At 41.4% G+C, this 20,016-nt stretch overlaps 2 protein-coding genes across 7 annotated transcripts in view; one reads left to right on the top strand and one right to left on the bottom strand.

The window, feature by feature from the left end:
* The window catches only part of LOC147011803 (uncharacterized), a 136,053-nt gene extending 122,844 nt beyond the window's left edge, over positions 1 to 13,209 (top strand). The window contains exons 7-11 of the mRNA XM_085856992.1: positions 196 to 313; positions 459 to 554; positions 6,734 to 6,830; positions 9,596 to 9,647; positions 9,938 to 13,209. Of these exons, the coding sequence (XP_085713118.1) occupies positions 196 to 313; positions 459 to 554; positions 6,734 to 6,830; positions 9,596 to 9,647; positions 9,938 to 10,097 (523 nt within the window). The 3' untranslated portion in view covers positions 10,098 to 13,209. The remainder of the gene's footprint in view (positions 1 to 195; positions 314 to 458; positions 555 to 6,733; positions 6,831 to 9,595; positions 9,648 to 9,937) is intronic.
* Positions 13,210 to 15,975: 2,766 nt separating this feature from the next.
* LOC147011802 (zinc finger CCCH domain-containing protein 7A-like) overlaps positions 15,976 to 20,016 on the bottom strand; it is a 105,849-nt gene continuing 101,808 nt past the window's right edge. For 5 of the 6 annotated variants that reach the window (XM_085856985.1, XM_085856986.1, XM_085856990.1 and 2 more), the window contains 2 exons: positions 19,633 to 19,793; positions 15,976 to 19,343 (listed from right to left, as the gene is read on the bottom strand). In XM_085856985.1, coding sequence (XP_085713111.1) covers positions 19,157 to 19,343; positions 19,633 to 19,793 — 348 coding nt within the window. In that variant the 3' untranslated portion in view covers positions 15,976 to 19,156. The remainder of the gene's footprint in view (positions 19,344 to 19,632; positions 19,794 to 20,016) is intronic. The other variant, XM_085856989.1, reaches the window with a different exon arrangement.

The following is a 20,016-nucleotide window of genomic DNA, read 5'->3' as shown; positions in this document are numbered from 1 at the left end:
ATATATATGTGAGATATATATATATATATATATATATATATATATATATATATATATATATATATATATATATATATATATATATATATATATATATATTATGTCTACTCAGGAAGATTATTCTCCAACATCCATTTTCTTCATTGGGTATCAGAGGAATATTATCTCTAACACTGGCTCCAATTCCCACCACAGGCTCAGGCCGTTGGATGTGGCCTGCTTGCGCCGACTGAGTGCTGTCGTCAACGTGGTACCTGTAATGGCCAAAGCAGACTCCCTAACTCTAGAGGAGCGCACTGCCTTTCGTACGCGGGTAGGTGGTCAATGGAACAGTTGATTGTGTTGACACGTCATTGCAAAAAGACCTTAAATTTTATGGCCATTGTAAATCTAATGCAATCACCACCTCAAAATGCATGGTGTAAACCTGACACCTTCGTCTTTCCTAATTTTTTCAGATCCAAGCTGATTTGGTAGCAAACAACATCGATGTTTACCCACAGCACATATTTGATGAGAGTGAAGAGGAAAGAATTGCGAACAATGTCATACGGGTATGCCCGATTGTAGCCTGTTAATAGACTTTGCATAAATGTGTTTAAATCGGAGTTTTGTGAATAGTTATTTCACTTTTTGTGCAGGAAAACCATTTTGGTGCAGCATTTTGTGAACAGGCCTCTGGTAGTTTGTACATGTTGCTGCGTTTGAGCCTGGGGAGTAACTGCTGATATCTATCTATCCAGGTTCTTCCGGACATCTTTGTTGATCAGGATATCGCAAAAAGTTGTGGATGGATTCGGCGGAAATCTGGTGGACATGTTGGGTGTATGACAAGGAAGATATTATGAGATTTTGGTGAAGATCCAGAACCAGATACTATAATTTTTTAAGTGATTGTTCACCATTGAGAAGTGGGACCAAAAACGATTTTTAACATGTCTTAAAAAGTTGTGCATGAAGGCCCTGTGTTACACCTTGACGATTTAGCCAGCGTATGCCGACGTATGAAAAATTTGGCTAAAACGCTGGCACACGTCGAATACGTTACGGGTAAGTTTGTATACGTTAATAGCACGCTGGCATACGTCGTAGTACGCCGAGCTGTTAGACAAATTTTCCATGCTTGAAATTTTTCGACGTATGCCAGCGTATGACTCACACGTTCCGCATAACGCTGGCCATAAGTTGTCGGCACGTTACGCAATCGTTGACACACGTCGACCCGTTACTTGTAAGTTACTCATAAGTCGAAACACATCAAGGTAATAGTTAGTCTCAGTGTTCCAGACTCCCTGTTTTTTTAATTATTATTATTTTTTTCTTCGGTATGACGGTGATGTTGACACTTCGATTTCTAGTGCGGTTATAATATAATATAATTAATAGGTTGCCGCTCAACGATTTAAATCATAACCGCACTAGAAATTGAAGTGTCAACATCAGCGTCATACCGAAGAATAAAAAAACAAAAAAAACCAGGGTGTCTGGAACACTGACGCTAACCATTACCTCAACGTGTTTCGACTTATGAGTAACTTACAAGTAATGTGTGTCGACGTGTGTCAACGATCGCGTAACGTGCCTACAACTCATGGCCAGCGTATGCGGAATGTGTGTCATACGCCGAGAAATTTTCAACATGCTGACAATTTGTTGACGTATGCCAGCGTACTACGACGTATGCCAGCGTGCTCTAAACGTATACAAAACTTCCCCATAACGTATTCGACGTGTGCCAGCTTGGTTCGGCAATTTTTTCATACGTCGGCATAAACGTCAAGGTGTGACTGCGGCTTCACACTTCGATGTCTAGTGCGGTTATGATTTGAATCGTCGAGCCGCAGCCTATCAATAGCCTACGCCACGTGATCGTCGGCGATACGCTGCCGCGCTATGCATAAGTTAGACTATCATTGGGCATAGGTTGTGAACGCCAACAACACGCTCAGCATTCGTTGGTATAAGTTATCTATATGTGATTGAAACGTTCTGTGTACGTTACTAATACGTTATGCATTCGTCCAACACGTTATTATATGCCCAAAACTTAAAAAAAAAAAAAACATCAATAGTTCAGCGTACGCCAGCGTTTTACATACATTTTGATACATTGCCATACACTGGCTAAAACGTCAAGGTGTGACAGCCCCTTGAGTTACGACAAAACTATAGGTGGATGGGTTGGTTAGGTGATGAGAATAATCAAAATTGGTTTTGGTTCAGGTCCGGATCCATATCCAGCTTGTGAGATACATAACGTAAACTGTTCAGCATGGTGGAAGTGTGCGATCTACCGAGTGCTGGTCTAGTTGCAAGAGCAATTTTCTGAGACTGTGCATTAATTCTACAGGAAGAGAGAAATATGGGGCTGCCTTACATCGAAAAAATGTTCAAACTGTGTCTTCCTTACTTGGTTGTTTGCATAAAGTGTGTCTCAGAAATTAACTTATTAAAATTTCATGTCCTCGACCAATGCTGCTTCGACTCAATATAATCCCCAATGTGATTAATATTTCTAGCACGGGTGAACTATTGCACCACTGTCAGTGCAAACATGGCAATGGGGATTGAAGAAAAAAAAAGAGTAATTCACTAGAACTGCTGCTTATAATAGCGAGCAGTTATGCCAGGTACTGAACGACGCTAGTTCCAATGATGCCATCCTATGCCAATGTCTTACCACGCCACCCGTTCTAATGATGATGCGATCCTATTACGTCATTTTTTTCAAACTATATTTCTCATCGTTAGGCAATGTCAAGAAATGCCACTTATAACTGCGAGCAGTTATTTCGATGTGGACACTTACAAGACTTGGACTCACGAGGAATAAAGTTTGATAAGTCTGACGTCATTGTTCACATAGTTTGGCAGCAATATTGGATTGAAGAAAAACCTTTAATTAAAAAAAAATGTTCTTCTCTCAAACCACTTAACCCATGATGATTTAGTTACCAAACTTTTATCCCCATTTTTATTCGATGACACTTAAATTAGTTTCACCTCGATCGGTTGGGTGATTTAAGAGAGGGGATTTTTAAAGGTTTTCGATAAAATCCAATATGGCTGCCAGACTACATGACCAATTATGTTTTCATAAACAAACTTTATTTAGCATGTGCAGTCAATCATATATATATATATATATATATATATATATATATATATATATATATATATATATATATATATATATATATATATATATATATATATATATATATATATATATATATATATATATGGTTTCACATCGATCTGTTAAACGGTTTCAGAGAAGATTGTTAAAAGATTTTTTTTTTTTTTTTTTGCATACAAAGTTGAGGCTCCTGGAAGAGCTAGAACACAGAATCGATCAGGATGCAACATGATGAAAGGAACAGTAGAAAGAGAAGGGAAATTCCAACAGCAGGGCGGAGGGAGAAAATAGACGGAGATGGACAAACAAGGGATGCAGGTATCGATGATGGGTATGGGAGAATGCAAGATGTGGACCAGATGGATACAGAAGCAAATTTTTGGGAGGAAAAATCCTTTGCCGAGTTCCTACCTTGTGCCAAGAAGATATAAAAAGTGTTTACATGTTGTCATTAATCCTCCACAATGTATGTGGGGGGTTTAACGGGTGCAGAAAAGATCACGGCTTTGGATGGCGGATGGTTTGAGATGGTGGTATACAGCTGACTTGAAGCGCTGAAGGGAAGAATGAGATTGAACAGTGTGGAAGTTGGTTTCACATGTGGGAAAAAAAATTGGAACAAATGAGTGGAGGTGAGCAGTGTTTCTGTATTTTGGCAGTTTCTCTAGGAAGGGGTTGCTGGTGGACCGCATGAGTCCTGCATATACTTGTGGGTAACAAAGCACGAAGAGGGCAGAGGGCAGAGGGCACAAGAACAGAAAGGAGGCGGAAGAAGACAGAATGACCACTGAACTGTTGGCGATGGCGAAGTGATCGGCCCATAGACTCAGCTTTATTGCAAGAGATAACGGTGATATTGAAGGGTTTGGTTTCCACGTCGTGAAGCTGAGCTTTTAAGATTTGTTTTCAATCAATATGAATGACTTCCCACGTGACCTATGACATAATCGTTATCAATGTACATGCTGCAATGGTAATCGATCCTGTCTTTAAAGTTTAGCATCGATTAGTTAGCAGTTTCAGAGAATTTCTTTTAAAGATTTTACTTCAATCCAACAATGCTGTCAAACCAGGTGACCTTTGACATTTTAATTTACAAAATTTAATCCCAATAGCTAATCGATGACATGCATATAAAGTTTCGCGTCAATCAGTTGGGAGGTTTGAGAGAAGATTTTTTTTTTAAGGTTTTCACTAAAATCCAATATGGCTGCCAGACCACGAGAACGATGATGTTTTTGTTAACAAAATACACTTAGCATAGATAGTCGATCACATCTATAATGTTTCACATCAATCTGTCAAACCATATTGGAGAAGATTTCAAATGTTTTTTTTTTTTTAATGGCTACTGGACTCCGTCACTGATGACATCATCAATTTAATTGTTCAACATTCAACTTTTGCAGATCACACACAAAAAGTTTCTTATTGATCAGGTACAGAATTTTGACAAATGCAAGTGTGATGTCATAATTAGGGCACCAATAACGTCATAGTTATCAAATGGTGTTCCCTATGCCAAGTTCCTGTTAAGATGGCTGGCCTGAGACCCGAGGGTCCTGAGAATGAGCCCCAGTCAAATGATGAATTAACACCAGATGGGATTAACTCAGCCTGTCATCCTTCCGAGGTCGGCGAAATGAGTACCAGTGTACTGGGGTCAAAACCATTCAGGGAAATCCGCATCGGAGTGGTGACCCATCCAGGACTGTATTCCTTGCCAATGAAACTGTCTCGGCAGGCCTATGCGCCTTTATGGCACGAAAGGAATGGTATTATTATTACTATTATCATTATTAATATGCTGAGTTCCTACCATGTGCCAAGTGTCAATATTTTTCGCACAGCGGTTGATGAGAAGAAGAGGTCCAAAGTTTTAAATTTTTCCAATATGGCTGCCATAGCACATCATCTACGATGCCATAGTTATCAATCAAATTCTCCATGGGTAGGCGCTCCTACGTTGCTAGGTTCGTATCAATCGCTCAAGTGGCTGCGGAGAAAATAATTTTTAAAAGCAAATACACAGTAAAAACATCCGGAGGGATCACAATTATAACGAGAAAACATCTGAAAATGCAAAGCCCGTCCGCTCTGAATTCAGAATTCTTCTTCTTCCGAATGCTAAACGGTACCTTTGACCTTTTGACCAAATTCTTAATTGTTCTTCTCCATATTCTCATAATAAAGTTTTGTTGAAAATTTAATGACAAAAACTCAAATTAAAAAAAAGTTACAGCCCTAACAGACACACAGATAGACACCAAAGTGATTAGAAAACCCCGTCTCCCACTTCATGGGGAACTAGTAAAGCAATTGACAGAGTGCATACCTCCACCAGGCTGAACAGTTTATGTTACGTGTCCCTGCAATGATAGGCTAGATCTTGACCTGACCAAAATCTAATTGGCTTGTTCTTGTTACCTAACCAACTCATCCACCTATTTTTGTCATTCATCCTCTACAACTTGAAATATCATGCTACATATCATTTTTGGCCCTATCTCTCAATGGTGAAGAATCACTTGAAGTTTTAAAATCCTCGTCTCTGGATTGGGATCTTCTCCAAAGTTGAATCAATTCTTCCTTGTCACACACCTAAACTGTCCACAAAATTTCGTCCGAATCCATCAATAACCTTTTGAGATATCCTGCTCACAGACAGATATACAGGGGTGAAAACAAAACCTCCATCCACCTTTGGTGGTGGATGTAATAATCCTTACAAAAACAATAGTGGATCCTTTGGCACCTTAATTAAATGTTCGCAGAAGACTTAACAGGAGTAGTGTTGCAACACCATTATCAAACATGATTGAGGCTGCTCTGTATTGAATGGCACCGATGGCATTGCATGTATCGTTTGGTCTTTCGAAAGCCACAAGTGGCTGAAGTTTGCATAATTTCTTGCAGGTGTGCTGCAATGCTGCTGCTGCAGTGCCCCCTGTAGGCTAGAGCAGGAATTTGGAATTTGCTCAGGCTGCCGGTGATAGCTACCTTCTCTTGGACGATGCACACTGTGGGGATTTTTAACGTCCACCAACTAATGCTGGCGGACAAGCCATCCAGCTTAACGTCTACTCGAGGGACTGCAAACACTGTGATGAATCGCCTTACCTGCAAAACACCAGGACAATAGTTTATAGCTGAGTTAAGATTCAAATCCAGGCGAGACAGCTCAGAGTGTGCATACCTTTCGGCTCTCCTGCCTGCCCATTGTACGTATTGTGTGGCATACCTTACAAAACGAGGAATGCTGACCACCTGGGCTGGGGATGCGGCCCTTTGGCTTGACATTATGGACCGCTCTTTTTGGTGTAACACTGTACTCCAATAAGAAGGCCAAATAATGATCAGGGATGACTAACGCTGGAGTAAGAGACTATTTAGATTTCGTCCAAGTTCTGATATAACAAACACCAATCCCTGAACCGTCAAAATCCAAATTATATCAAGGACAACCATCTTAACCCCATAGTTAAGAACACATCTGGAGATGCAATATACTGGTACAGCATCATAGTCACGTCCAACTTGTCGCCTGGACTAACTCGGTCACTGAGCAAAGCTTATTGTCTCCCTGGACCTCAGGAAAAGATTCCCTTTGCAGTTGTTGGGAGTGACCAGGAGCATCAAGTCAACGGCAAGAAACTTCTGGGTCGGAAGACCAAATGGGGCATTGTTGAGGGTAAGTGACCACATGACCTTACCGTACCTCTAATGTATCTCTTTCCAATGTGAACTGCTGATCATCTCACTGTAGTTTACTTTTAAAACTAGAGTTCATAAGAACACCTTACCCTGTGCATTAGGGTGGTCCAAAAAAGTCTAAAAAAAAAATAGAATGTTGCTCCACAAGCTTAAAATTATTCTAATATTATCCAATAACGCGCATAATTTTTTTTTAGCTTGATCGGAGGTGATTTAGAGGTCGCTCCATATGACGACTTTTAGTTTCATGAGTTGGTTAAATTAGGGTATGGTCAGGTACGATTACGGGTACTTCTGGATGTCCGAGGTGGAAATGGAGTGCATTTTCGAACTCTATGGGGTCGATTCACTCTAAGAAATGACTGCACCGACATTGAATTCACTACCATTTCGAAAATATGACCTAAAACAAGATTTATCATTACTGGAGTTGAGTAACTAATCCTACTCATTTCGACATTTTCTGATCTATAATTAATTTGTCGTCCGTCTAAACATTTCTTAGAGGAAATCGACCCCACTGAGTTCGAAAATGCAGTCCATTTTCACATAGTAAGTTCAGAAGTGTACGGATTCGCATCTCACCATACCCTAATTTAATATAATAATAACTAAATAAATAACTAACATATTTTTCGTGAATCATTGAATCTAAAACAATGGATGTTGCGCCGGCTAGAAATAAGTTCAGGTGGGAGTGGAGACAGCAATAGAGGCGGAGATGATAGTGGTATTTGGTAAATGAGACAAAATATTCTAATAGTTTGTAATTCCATTGATTGAAAAATTAGGGTATGGTGAGATGAGAATCCATACACTTCTGAACTTCCTAGGTGAAAATGGACTGCATTTTCAAACTCAGTGGGGTCGATTTACTCTAAGAAATGTTTAGACGGACAACAAATTAGTTATAGATTAGAAAATATCGAAATGAGTAGGATTAGTTACTCAACTCCAGTAATGATAAATCTTGTTTTCGGTCATATTTTCGAAATGGTAGTGAATTCAATGTCGGTGCAGTCATTTCTTAAGCAAATCGACCCCATAGAGTTTGAAAATGCACTCCATTTCCACCTCGGACATCCAGAAGTACCCGTAATTGTACCTGACCATACCCTAATTTAACCAACTCATGAAACTAAAAGTCGTCATATGGAGCGACCTCTAAATCACCTCCGATCAAGCTAAAAAAAAATATGCGCGTTATTGGATCATATTAGAATAATTTTAAGCTTGTGGAGCAACATTCTATTTTTTTCAACTTTTTTGGATCACCTGTGTGCATTCTTGAGAAAAAGGACATGGGAAGGCTTTTTTCAACTCTTGCTTTGCATTTCTGAGCACGATCTATATTTCTTATGAGCTGTGATTTTGTCTGAATCTCCATATTCCCCAATGCTGAGAGCATGAGCGGCAAATTTGATTGGTCGAGATGGCGTAATATTTTGAACAAAAACTTTTTTCGGAAAATTACCACCGTTGATGCGACATCTTTTACAGCACCTTCTTTAACATTGGCGTAACATTGGAGCCTGTTGTTGGCATAGTGGTTAGGGTAGCGGCTTGGGATCCAAAAGGTCCTGAGTTCAAGCCCCGTTGGCCGCTTGAATTAATACACACCAGGAGGTTGACTCAGCCTGTCATCCTTCCGAGATCGGCGAAGTGAGTACCAGTGTACTGGGCCCGGTGTATGCCCCGGTTAGAATAGGTGAACCAATATCCCTGTGTCGTAAGAGGCGACCAGGGTTGCGTCAGGAAGGGCATCCGGCGTAAAATCTGTGCCAAATCATAACGGAAGATCCGCTATGGCGACCCTTAACAGGAGCAGCCGAAAGAAGAAGATGATTTAACATGTTAAATTAGTTATCTGTGCCTTTATTTGTGTTCTTTGTGGTGTCTCTTAAAACTGTTTCTAGTTTGGAACGATTTTCAAATTTGTTTAATTGCCAGGCAGGCAGACAGACCAAAAACAATACCTTACTCCTCTCTGTGCATGCGCTCGGAATGAGATTCTGAACAATTTGCCAAATTCAGAGCCAAAGTATTGCTAAATTGCAGGTTCGTGTTCTGATTATTGTTCCAATTCATGTTCTATAGTGTTGAAAATACAAGATTCAATTGAAATTAAGTAGTTCCTTGATCATAGACTGACATCTGTAGACAGACAGACAGACAGACAGAGTGAACCAATTGCTTAACCCTACTTTTCGCTTCATGGGCATGGGATAACAACTTCACACAAAGGTTCACTATTATTTCATTGAGGGGCTAAACAGAAGCCATTTAATGTTCCACCACGTACGCGACCTTCATAACCAAGGAACTCAAATCTTCAGGGGACAGTGTGAATCAGGTGTAGCAATTAACCCTTCCCAATTCTTCCATCCAAGTATGTTCACCAAAATATTTGAGACATTTGGCTTGACAATCGTCTTCGTTACCCTGTCGTCATGTCTCATTGAGACCGAAGCCATTTATCTACAAAATACGTGACTAACGTGGAGCTCAATTCACTTGCACGGCTGATGATGAAGATATTTCAATAAAGACTCGCACGGTTAAATTGGGCAAAGCATTGGGCACTTTGCCAATCGTGTTTGTCCATTCATGCTCTGGCAATCATGGCATAATGATTGACTACAGAAGGGTGTTTTTGTACATTTGCGTCATGATGTTCAAATCACCAAAGCTATGCTTTTACCCAATGCCAATCGGCATGCTCTTTTGCCTTTTTCCCCACAGTTGAAAACATGTCCCACTGCGAGTTTGCCAATTTCAGAGATTTGCTCATCAGGTAAGTGGACATTTGAGTACACGTGTGTATAACTCGCCATTCTAAAGTGAGGTTTACCTTTATTCTGCCGTCACATCAACGCAAGCCTGTATCTAGATTTTTTTTCTCTCCTCAATCTGCTGCAATTCCACCAGTGCGAGAGTAACCTCATTATGGCACAATTAGTCTAACAGAGTTCACTTCAGCAATGCTCATGCATTCATTGCATTTAACCCCCCTGTTCAATGAATCTGTGAAATCTTCATTCTGAGTTGGAAGCATGTGACCGATGGATCATTGTATTCCTGCAGGTCCCACATGCAAGACCTCAAGGACGTCACCCACAGACTTCTGTACGAGTCATTCCGTGAGCGGAGGTTAAGTGCCGCACAGGCCGTGAGCCCTTCCCAACCAAGACTACCGACAAATGGGCTCTCCGAGCCAGGCACCCCAGTGCAGGCAGCTTCATGAATATTTACCGTCATCTCGTGGAGCTGCACAGTACAAAACAGAGCAGTGAAGGCATATGTTATTTCCTCAATGCCCTTCACCATGCTATTTCCCTGGTCGAGCTGAAAAATAAAGGGAATAAATTGTTCTTACTTTATAACTTACATCTTGAAATAATTCAAGTAGTAAGTTTGCATTGTCTGACGCAAGTTTTTCTTTTTAACTTCACAAAAGAAAAACGTCTTGGATGCCCCTAAGACTACGTTCGGTAATATGCGGATGCAAGTTTGAATCGCTATGACACCAAGAAGACAAAGTTGATTGAACAGGTGAAGGAAGCGTTTACATGTTGTTGAGACCGTCTTAGCCAGAGAAATGGTGCATCTTCATATCCTTTTCTGGTTCATCATGACATGAATGCACCCACGTGTTCTGCATGAGTTCAAATTTGAAGTTGGCACATAAGACTGGCATAAAATTCTTTTATGGATTTGCATCTTAAAATATTACATCAAATGGTTCAACATGTAGGCCCATCCAAACCCTTCGGTTCATGATGCAGGGAACATCCCACGTGCCAAACGTTGTGTCCATTGTCAACAATAATGTCTTTGTCTTGCATGTGGTGTACGCGTACAAGCCTGTCCGTGAGCCTCAGATCAATGAGCGGTCGTGGCCAAAAATATTGGCACCCTTGCACTTTTTTCAAATAACTCACAATTTTCTCGAAAAATAAGTTGAAATTGACAAAAGTATTTGGTCTCAACAATTCTTGATTTCACTGTTACTATTACAGAACCTTTGAATTTTGACTCGGAACTTAATATATGCTTTTAAATCAGAAAATAAAAATAAATGGCATTGACAAAATTATTGATACCTTGACTTATAATTTGGTCGCACAGCCTTTTGGACAAAATAACTGCAGTCAAATGCTTCCTATAGCTCTCTACTGGTAGTTTAGTCCACTCTTCTTGTGCAAACTGCTCCAGTTCTCCCAGATTTGAAGGATGCCTTCTCCCAACTGCTGTTTTCCGATCTCCCCACAGGTGTTCAATGGGATTTAGATCTGGACTCATTGCTGGCCACTTCAGAACAGTCCAGCATTTTGTCTTGAACCATTCTTGGGTGCTTTTTGAAGTATGTTTAGGGTCATTGTTCTGCTGCAAGACCCTTGACCTTCGATGGAGACCCAGCTTTCTGACACTGGGTTGTACATTGCACTCCAAAATGCCTTGGTAATCTCCTGATTTAATGATGCCATGCACACTTTCAAGGAACCCAGTGCCAGAGGCAGCACAGCAACCCCAAACCATCACTGAACCTCCTCCATGTTTGACTGTAGGGAAGGTGTTCTTTTCTTTGAAGGCTTCATTTTGTTTTCTATAAACATAGAGATGATGTGCTTTACCAAAAAGCTCTAATTTGGTCTCCTCTGTCCACAGGACATTCTCCCAGAAGGATTTTGGCTTGTTCAGGTGTGTTTTGCCAAACTCCAGTCAGGCTTTCTTATGTCTCTCTCTCTCAGCAGTGGGGTCCTCCTGGGTCTCCTACCATAGAACCCCCTTTTATTGAGTTGGCGAGAGATGGTGCGAGTGGAAACTGTTGTACCTTGTGTTTGAAAGTCAGCTTGAATCTGTTTGGCAGTTGATCGAGGTGCTTTCTTCACCATTCGAACAATCCTTCGCTGCAATCTTCGATCAAGTTTCCTCTTGTGGCCATGTCCAGGGAGGTTGGCTACAATGCCATGGGCCTTAAACTTCCTGATAATTGTGTATGGTGGACACAGGAACATCAAGGACTTTGGAGATGGACTTGCAGCCTTGAGATTGTCCTTACTTGGCTACAATCTTATGTCTCACCTCCTCAGACAATTCTCTGGTTTTCTTTCTTTTCTCCATGCTTATTGAAGAACACACAGTGACACAAAACAGCAGAATGACTCCTTTTCTCGATTCAGACTGGTTGAATGAGTGATTTTTATATTGCAGGCACCTGCAACTCACCAAGGGTGAGTTCAATTCCAAAGTAAAGGAGAATCACCTGCTTGAAATCTAATTCTCTCTAACAACTTCTTAAAGGTGCCAATAATATTGTCTGAGCCATTTTAGGATTTGTGTGGAATAAGCTAAGGTTTAGTGATTTTTTTCAGCTTTTTTGTGTTGTTCTACTGCAAACCAAAGAAATACATATATGGATACCAAAAGATTTTTTAATTTCAACAATTTTCTGGAAGAAATGGTGCATTATTTGAAAAAAAAAAAAGTGCAAGGGTGCCAATATTTTTGGCTATGACTGTATAAAAAAGTAAATAATTACAAAGGAGATATATTCAACAAACATGCTTTTGAGATGGGAAAAGTTAGCAGTACAACCTGCAGACGAAAGGCACCAATCCGTATAAAAGTGACGCTCTCTCAACAGACACTGCCGATGTACAACAAATATATGCCAAGCACAAATTCACCACCAAAATAATTCTGCTTTAAAGGAGACACCTTGGAATTGTCCAAATTATTTTTGATCACATGTATCGACCACTCAGCCACCACATTACTGAGATCAGTAACAGCAAGACGTAACCTAAAGATGGTTAAGAATTCAGAGATCCTTAAATAAAACACAAGATCTTACATTTTGTTAACAAGATGAGCAATTAATTAATTATCCAGCAGCAAGTGATAGTAATGGCATTCGACCGATTAACTGGAGTTAACTTCCAAATCCCGTCACTTTTAAGGTGAGTAGCTCATTCAAACAGGTATTCACACAGTATGTACTTAATGAACAGAATTCATGGATGATGGAGTTAAAATACGCTCAGAATATAAATCTATAATAAACCAGTTCTGATATCTGCTTAAGTTTTGTTTGTTGCTGTTGACTTAAGACTTCAACCTTTGTTTTATATTGTGACTCCCCCAACCCCTAACCCCCTTTCCCCACACCTATCTTTCATCCTTCCCACCATATAACAGTAAGGGCAGTTATCTGTTTTATAGTACGTACATGAAAAAAATTACTTTTAAGGAAATGATACTTTTCAGCATAAAATACTTTATTATTCAGTTACATCTTCTATCTTTTAAAAACATGTACATAGTATTCTTAGTAAAAACAAATTGTTTATCAATTTGTGTGGACTGATCCTTTTGCACGGAACAGGTCATTTCAAACCACGAGGGTAAGTTTGGTGTAAAACCTGCGGATATAAAGCCATTGCACAAATCAATGATAGAGTTCACAGAACACCGTACTGCACATTGTCTTGAGAAACAAGAACATGGGCTGGGTCTGCGAGCGGAAAATTTGATTGGTCGAGATGACGTAAAATGCGGTAATATTTTGTCCAAGTACTGCTTGAATGGAAGGGTTTTGAAAGTGCCAAAAAGTTGATTTGAGTTCTACAGGGTTCAATTATATAATTTAATTTAAATAAAATAAAGATTTCAAAAGTCGTAGAAAAAAAATGCAGTTTACCACCGTTGATGCACCGTCTTTTACACCACCTTATTTAACGCATTACATTAGTTCGTTGTGTCCATGTCCTTTATGACATCCTAAAAACAGTAAGTTTCTTCTTTGGAATGATTTTCAATTTTGTTTGACTGCCAGACAGAGTAAAAAAAAGTTCTCACTCCTCTCTGCACAATCAGGACAAATTCAGAGCCAAAGTACTGTACGGCTCAAATACAAGTTCGTTTTCTGATTCATGTTCTAATTTGTGGTCAAAATACAACATCTATCTATAATTCCAGCAGCGTGTGTGTGTGTGTGTGTGTGTGTGTGTGTGTGTGTGTGTGTGTGTGTGTGTGTGTGTGTGTGTGTGTGTGTGTGTGTGTGTGTGTGTGTGTGTGACCGCTGTTTCTCGACAACGACTGGTCCGATCTAATTTAAACTTGCCAGATATATTGCTGGGGACCTGAGGATGTGCCTTTTCAAGGTTTGATATTAATTGGACAAGTGTTTCCCAAGTTATGGCCATTTACTTACCAACCAATGACAAGACACGTTATTGCGTGGGCGTGGCCGATGGGGAAAGGAAGCTCAGCCACGTTCCCCATTACAGGTTACAACGTATGACAAGGCGTCGTGCAGCTCAAACGGATGAAGAACGAACTGCTCGCTTGGCAGACAACACCGAATGTGAGGCAAGGCATCATGCAGCTCAAACGGATGAAGAACGAACTGCTCGCTTGGCAGACAACACTGAACGCAAGGCAAGGCGTCGTGCAGCTCAAATGGATGAAGAACGAACTGCTCGCTTGGCAGACAACACTGAACGTGAGGCAAAGCGTCGTGCAGCTGAAACAGATGAAGAACGAACTGCTCGCTTGGCAGACAACACTGGATGCGCAGCAAGGCATCGTGCAGAAGAAACGGATGAAGAACGAACTGCTCGCTTGGCAGACAACACTGGACGCGAGGCAAGGCGCCGTGCAGAAGAAACGGATGAAGAACGAGCTGCTCGCTTGACACGCGACGCTACGCACGTGACAAGGTGTCGTGCAGCTGAAACGGATGAAGAACGAACTGCTCGCTTGGCAGACAACATTAAACGTGAGGCAAGGCGCCGTGCAGAAGAAACGGATGAAGAACGAACTGCTCGCTTGGCAGACAACACTGGACGCGAGGCAAGGTGCCGTGCAGAGGAAACGGATGAAGAACGAGCTGCTCACTTGGCAGACAACACTGGACGCGAGGCAAGGCGTCGTGCAGAAGAAATCCCTCACCAGCGAGAAGACCGGCAAGTAAGGGATGCCCTGCACCATCAGGACGTACACCGTGCGAGACTAGAGCAGGCTCACCGTGAGAATCGCAACCTTGCTCGATACGATGATACAGATTTCTTCCGAGAGCAACTTCATGTTGAGTGCAGGCACGCGTTGAGCAGGACCTCATCTATCTATAATTCCAGCAATCTCTGCGTGTGTGTCTGTGACCGCTGTTTCTCGACAACCACTGGTCCGATCTCATTGAAACTTGCCAGATATATTGCTGGGGACCTGAGGATGTGCCTTTTCATGATTTGATAATCGGACAAGTGCTTCCTAAGTTATGGCCATTTATTTACCAAACCAATGACAAGACACGTTGTTGCGTGGGCGTGGCCGATGGGGAAGGGAAGCTCAGCCACGTTCCCCATTACGGGTTACTATGTACGGGCTTCCGGATAATGATGACTTCGTGTATTCTCGTTTTCTCGTTAATTTCTCTAATAAATAGATAAATATAATTATAATTAATAAATAATTTCTCGTTTTCTTATGCGCATTTATCGATAAAAACAATGCCCCAAGTTATGATTGTTTTCATATTAGACGGTGCATAAATTTCGGTAACATCAGAGTGCTGGTGTGCTCCGAACCAGGAAGTAAATTTTTTTCTCTTCTCTTCTCTTTTTGTTTTTCCTTGCCACGACATTGCGAAAAGGTAAAATACTTTGGCGCTAATTGAATAATTGGGTATTAAAACTAAATTGCGAATAATCGTAACTGCGAATAATATGCCAACTTCCGGGCCACGCACGTGTGGGCACGCGAGAGCGAAGAAACAGCCTGTGTGGTTGTTGTTTGTTACTCGCGGTTTGAATATTTATTTTTTTTTTTTTTTTTTTTTTTTACGGGCACGTACTAGTTCAATTTAAATTAAGTTGTTCTTTGATCATCAACTGACATCTGCAGACAGACAGATAAATTGAACCAATTGCTTAACCCAATTTTTTGCTTTGCATGCTTGGGGTAATTAATCTACCATTTACCTATCCATGAATCTGTTCATTCAATCCATAGGTTCAACTTTTCCATTGATACATTCATCATGCATTCATCTACCATTTGCTCATACACCCATCAACTCAACCACCCAACCCAAATTAATCACTCATTACAAACAAAACTTAGAACCAACACTTTATTCACTGAAACCAACCACAACCTTTCATTGAACAAGCAAGTAACAAATATATAGATTTTCTTTCCATTGCATACAATCAAATTCAACCTGTCCATGTTGTTCAGGAAGAGGGGCACAGTGACAGGTCTTACCGGCCCTCGTTTACTTCATCAACCAACGCAGGAACAACCAACGCAGGACAGCCAACAGAGAAGCCATGCCCCCACCTCCTTTTCTCCATTAATTTGTAAAAATGCAGACTGTGGATACAAACATGCTATGTGGTCACATATAAGCAGCAACATTTGCAAATTGAAGAGCATAAAAAAACAATTCGTCTAATGGTTTCTCAAGTTCCACCAATTGAATCAACCAACCACAAAGGATGGAGGGAAAGGGAGAGCAGTTACAGAAGAGATGTGCCATTTTTACTTGTCCGGTAGATAGTATAGGCTGAACAGCACGGCCTGGAGGCACGCACACTCGCCTCTAAGCTGTCTCGTCTTGGTTCGAATCCTGACCCAGCTATAAACCATCATCCCAGTGTTTCACAGGCAGGGCGATTCAAAAAGTGTGTGCCGTCTCTCGGATGGACGTCAAACGGGAGTCTTGTCCGTCGGCATTAGTTGGTGAACATTAAAGACCCCACGGTGTCCTTTGCGAAGAGTAGGCAATCTATCACCGGCACTGTGAACAAATTCAAAATTCCTGCCTTGACTTCCTTTGTTGGAGTGGCAACCCATCCAGGATTGTGTTTCCTACCAAAGAAACTGCTTCGGAAGCCCAACGTGCCTGTTTCTGTGAGGAGTATGAGTGAGAGAGTGAGACAGACAGAGTGAGAAGGTGAGAGAGACAGAGTGAGAGGGTGAGGGAGTGAGAAGGTGAGAGAGACAGACAGAGACAGTGAGAGACAGTAGATAGGATGAGCTTTCTGCGGTGTGAGAAGCAGCACAAGCTCTGGTGTGCATGGAGAATGAAAGCAGGATAAAGGAAGGATAGAAGGAATGGAGTAATAGATCCAAAGCAATAGGCGGAACTGGTGACAAGCGAGCACGTGGCCTACAGCGACACATGTTCCAGATACCAAAGTGGTGATGCAAATGTACCGGAGAACATGGGAACAGACACAGGAAATGTTTAACAGTGAATTTTCCTTGGTTTTGGAAGAAAGTTACTGTCAGCAGAACACACAAATCAACACGCAAAGAAAACCAGAAGCTAGTTTCGAAGCAGGTTTGGTTAGGATTAAAAGATAAATGTTATGGTGGGTGGGGTGGGAAGGAAGAGGGAGGGGTGGTCTTGGTGGATGCAAAAACAATTACCCAGAACAAGGGATGGCTTAGCATCAAAATGTCGTTAAGGTGCTTAATTATGTACAAACACAATAACTCTAACACCAACAGAAAGACCAAATCGGCCCAAGCAGACATGATGAGAGTAAATAACGAGAGAATAAATCAGAGCAAAAGTGGATTCTGAAGAGGTATTTAACTCAATGGGAATGAATTTCATCATTATCTGCAGCTGAACTAAATTCCCCTTGCATAACTGTCCCTCACACTACAAACCCAAAACAGTTAATGCAACTTGAGTCACAGTAGCTTCCTTGTTCAATTGGACCTCGTGATTAAACAAAAACACATTTATATTCTGAGAAATGCAATAGGCTGTCATGGTAGCAAGAGCGAGTGAGATACTGATGGCACAAGATGGCGGCGAATGAGACGTGTTAACGAGATCAGATGGTGGGTGTCAGTTGGGATGTGGTGATGAGGCACGATGGCAGTTGTGGGTGGGGGCATGATAAAGAGAGAAAATGGCAGTTGGTTGGGGTGAGATGACGAGAAAAGATGGCAGTTGTGGGAATGAGGTGTGCTCACGAGACACGATGGCAGTTGTGGGAATGAGGTGTGCTCACGAGACTAGATTGTATAGTAGTTGTGGGATGGGGTGTGCTCACGCGACACGATGGCAGTTGTGGGTGAAGATGTGGTAATGACAAGAAGATTCAAGATTTGCTGTCGTCACATGGTTACAAACATTGCGGTGTGTAATCACAAATATATTTAAGCAGAATAAATAACTGGACTGTTCTGAAGAAAGCACGAGGCATTATTAATTTGTATGACTCCTCATCCTTCCATGAGTACACTCGCTCGATTTGACCCTCACATGGGAGCCCTCAGTTGGCATGGCACAGACTTTGGCTTTTCGATTCGTACATACTTTGGAGGAAGCAACCAATCAGCTTTAAAACCTAAACTATGCAACAAAGTACACACAAAAATGCAACATTTTGATTCCAATACAAGTGGAACACAATATTAAAAGAGTTTAAATATCATGTCTGGTTTTACAGCGAATTTGCAAACTTATAAAAATGGAATATTGTAACTCAACGGAGACCGACAAAACTCGCTCGGGATACAAAAACTGAATGGCAGATACAAGAAACAAAAACAAACTTTCAGAAACCCTATAAAAGCATAAGACAAAGCTTTGAGAGAAGAACTCTCTCCCTGCTCATGCAGAACACGAAACATTGGCAAACGTTTCTTTTTCCACCTGCACACTCACCACGGTCCCTCTTCGGCCAAGTGACCGTGGTGAGGTCTTATCAGAGCAGATTCCACCCATGGGTCTTTCTATTTTATTTCCCATTCCCAGATCTTAACACAAATGACAGGCAAAAAGACCCCATCAGACCTGCACCCTGGAATTGCTCACCTCCCTCTCTTTTTCTTTATTTATTTTATTTTATTTCAAACACTTCGAAGCCATAATGGCTGCAACTTGACCCCGCAAGAAGATACAAAGGCACGGATATCAAAGATCATAATTAAAAGTGAGATAAAAGAAGGAGGAAGTACGATGATGAGCACTGAGCTACACACTGAAATGGGTGGAGAACGGAGAGGGCGGGAGCGGTGGAGGAAGGGACGAACAAAAATAAAAACGCAGAAAGTTAAGTCAAACTCTCCTCCCTCAACAACTGCTCTATTGAACCACATTTTAAGAAAACTAAGCAAACCAAATGGTCGCAATCAGACTTCTGCATCCTTTCTCAATGCGCCAAACATCTTCATTCAAACGGCCTTTTAGCCAGAGACAGGAAGGGGTCAAAGCACTGCGAACAGGAATGCCAAATTGGGCACAGAACAAAGCCATAGTGAGCTGACCCTGTCTCATTTCAAGTACTTCTTCAAGAAGTTGTACTTTCCAAAGTCATCGCTGGGTCTGATGAGCTCATCATGATGAGCATCGACCAACAAATTGCGAAGCATGTCGATCCGTTCTGTCCACTCGGCCAGCTCTTTGTCACTGTGGGCGAAACGGCACACCTTGCCGTCTGGACATTTGCCCTTCTTGAGCCTGAAAAGAACACGCATCACCGTGATGAGGCCTTCGCCTTGGCCATGCCGGGAAAACAATTGAACTGCAACATGAATGCACAGAAAATGAAAGAAAACTGGGAAATGCACAAATCCTGTTGGAATGGACAAAAAAAAAAAAAAAAACGATTTAAACTCTTCATTTGTAAATATACATGGACGTAAACCTGTCATGTCTCGAACAAGATTAAAGCACATGGAATAACTCAACATCATATCCCCTTTGGTGAGCATATCCAGAAACGTGAAAGGCAAATGGTGAGTCTAACCGCGTGCACATGGAGAGCTCTCCAGTGGGGAAACGGTGGGCCCACACCCGATTGTTGTCAAAAAAGATGCGGTCCTTGTGCTTCTCGGAGCCGATGTGCTGCTCCCACTGGCGCTCGCCATTACAAGTCCTCCCACAGAGCCGACATTGGTACCCCGTGTCCTACGGAGCGAGATGTCAAATCGTAAGGAATTGTAAATAGGCAGAACAGGTTGAGGAGTCACATCATGTTTGATCCAGATTTATTATATGGGTTTAAAGTTTTTTTTTTAATTCCAAATTGCCCTGGCCGAGTGGTGAGGACATGCCAGTAGATGAAGGTTCAAATCTGGCTGTAAGGGAGCAGTATGAAGGGTTTAGACTCCAACCTTCTGGAAACTGACAT

Source organism: Eptatretus burgeri, chromosome 15 (genome assembly GCF_056783735.1).
Source record: "Eptatretus burgeri isolate ZD-2024b chromosome 15, Ebu_testis_v1, whole genome shotgun sequence".
Taxonomy (NCBI): domain Eukaryota; kingdom Metazoa; phylum Chordata; class Myxini; order Myxiniformes; family Myxinidae; genus Eptatretus; species Eptatretus burgeri.
The sequence above is the reverse complement of the archived record's forward strand: the minus strand, read 5'-3'. Positions and strand labels throughout refer to the sequence as shown.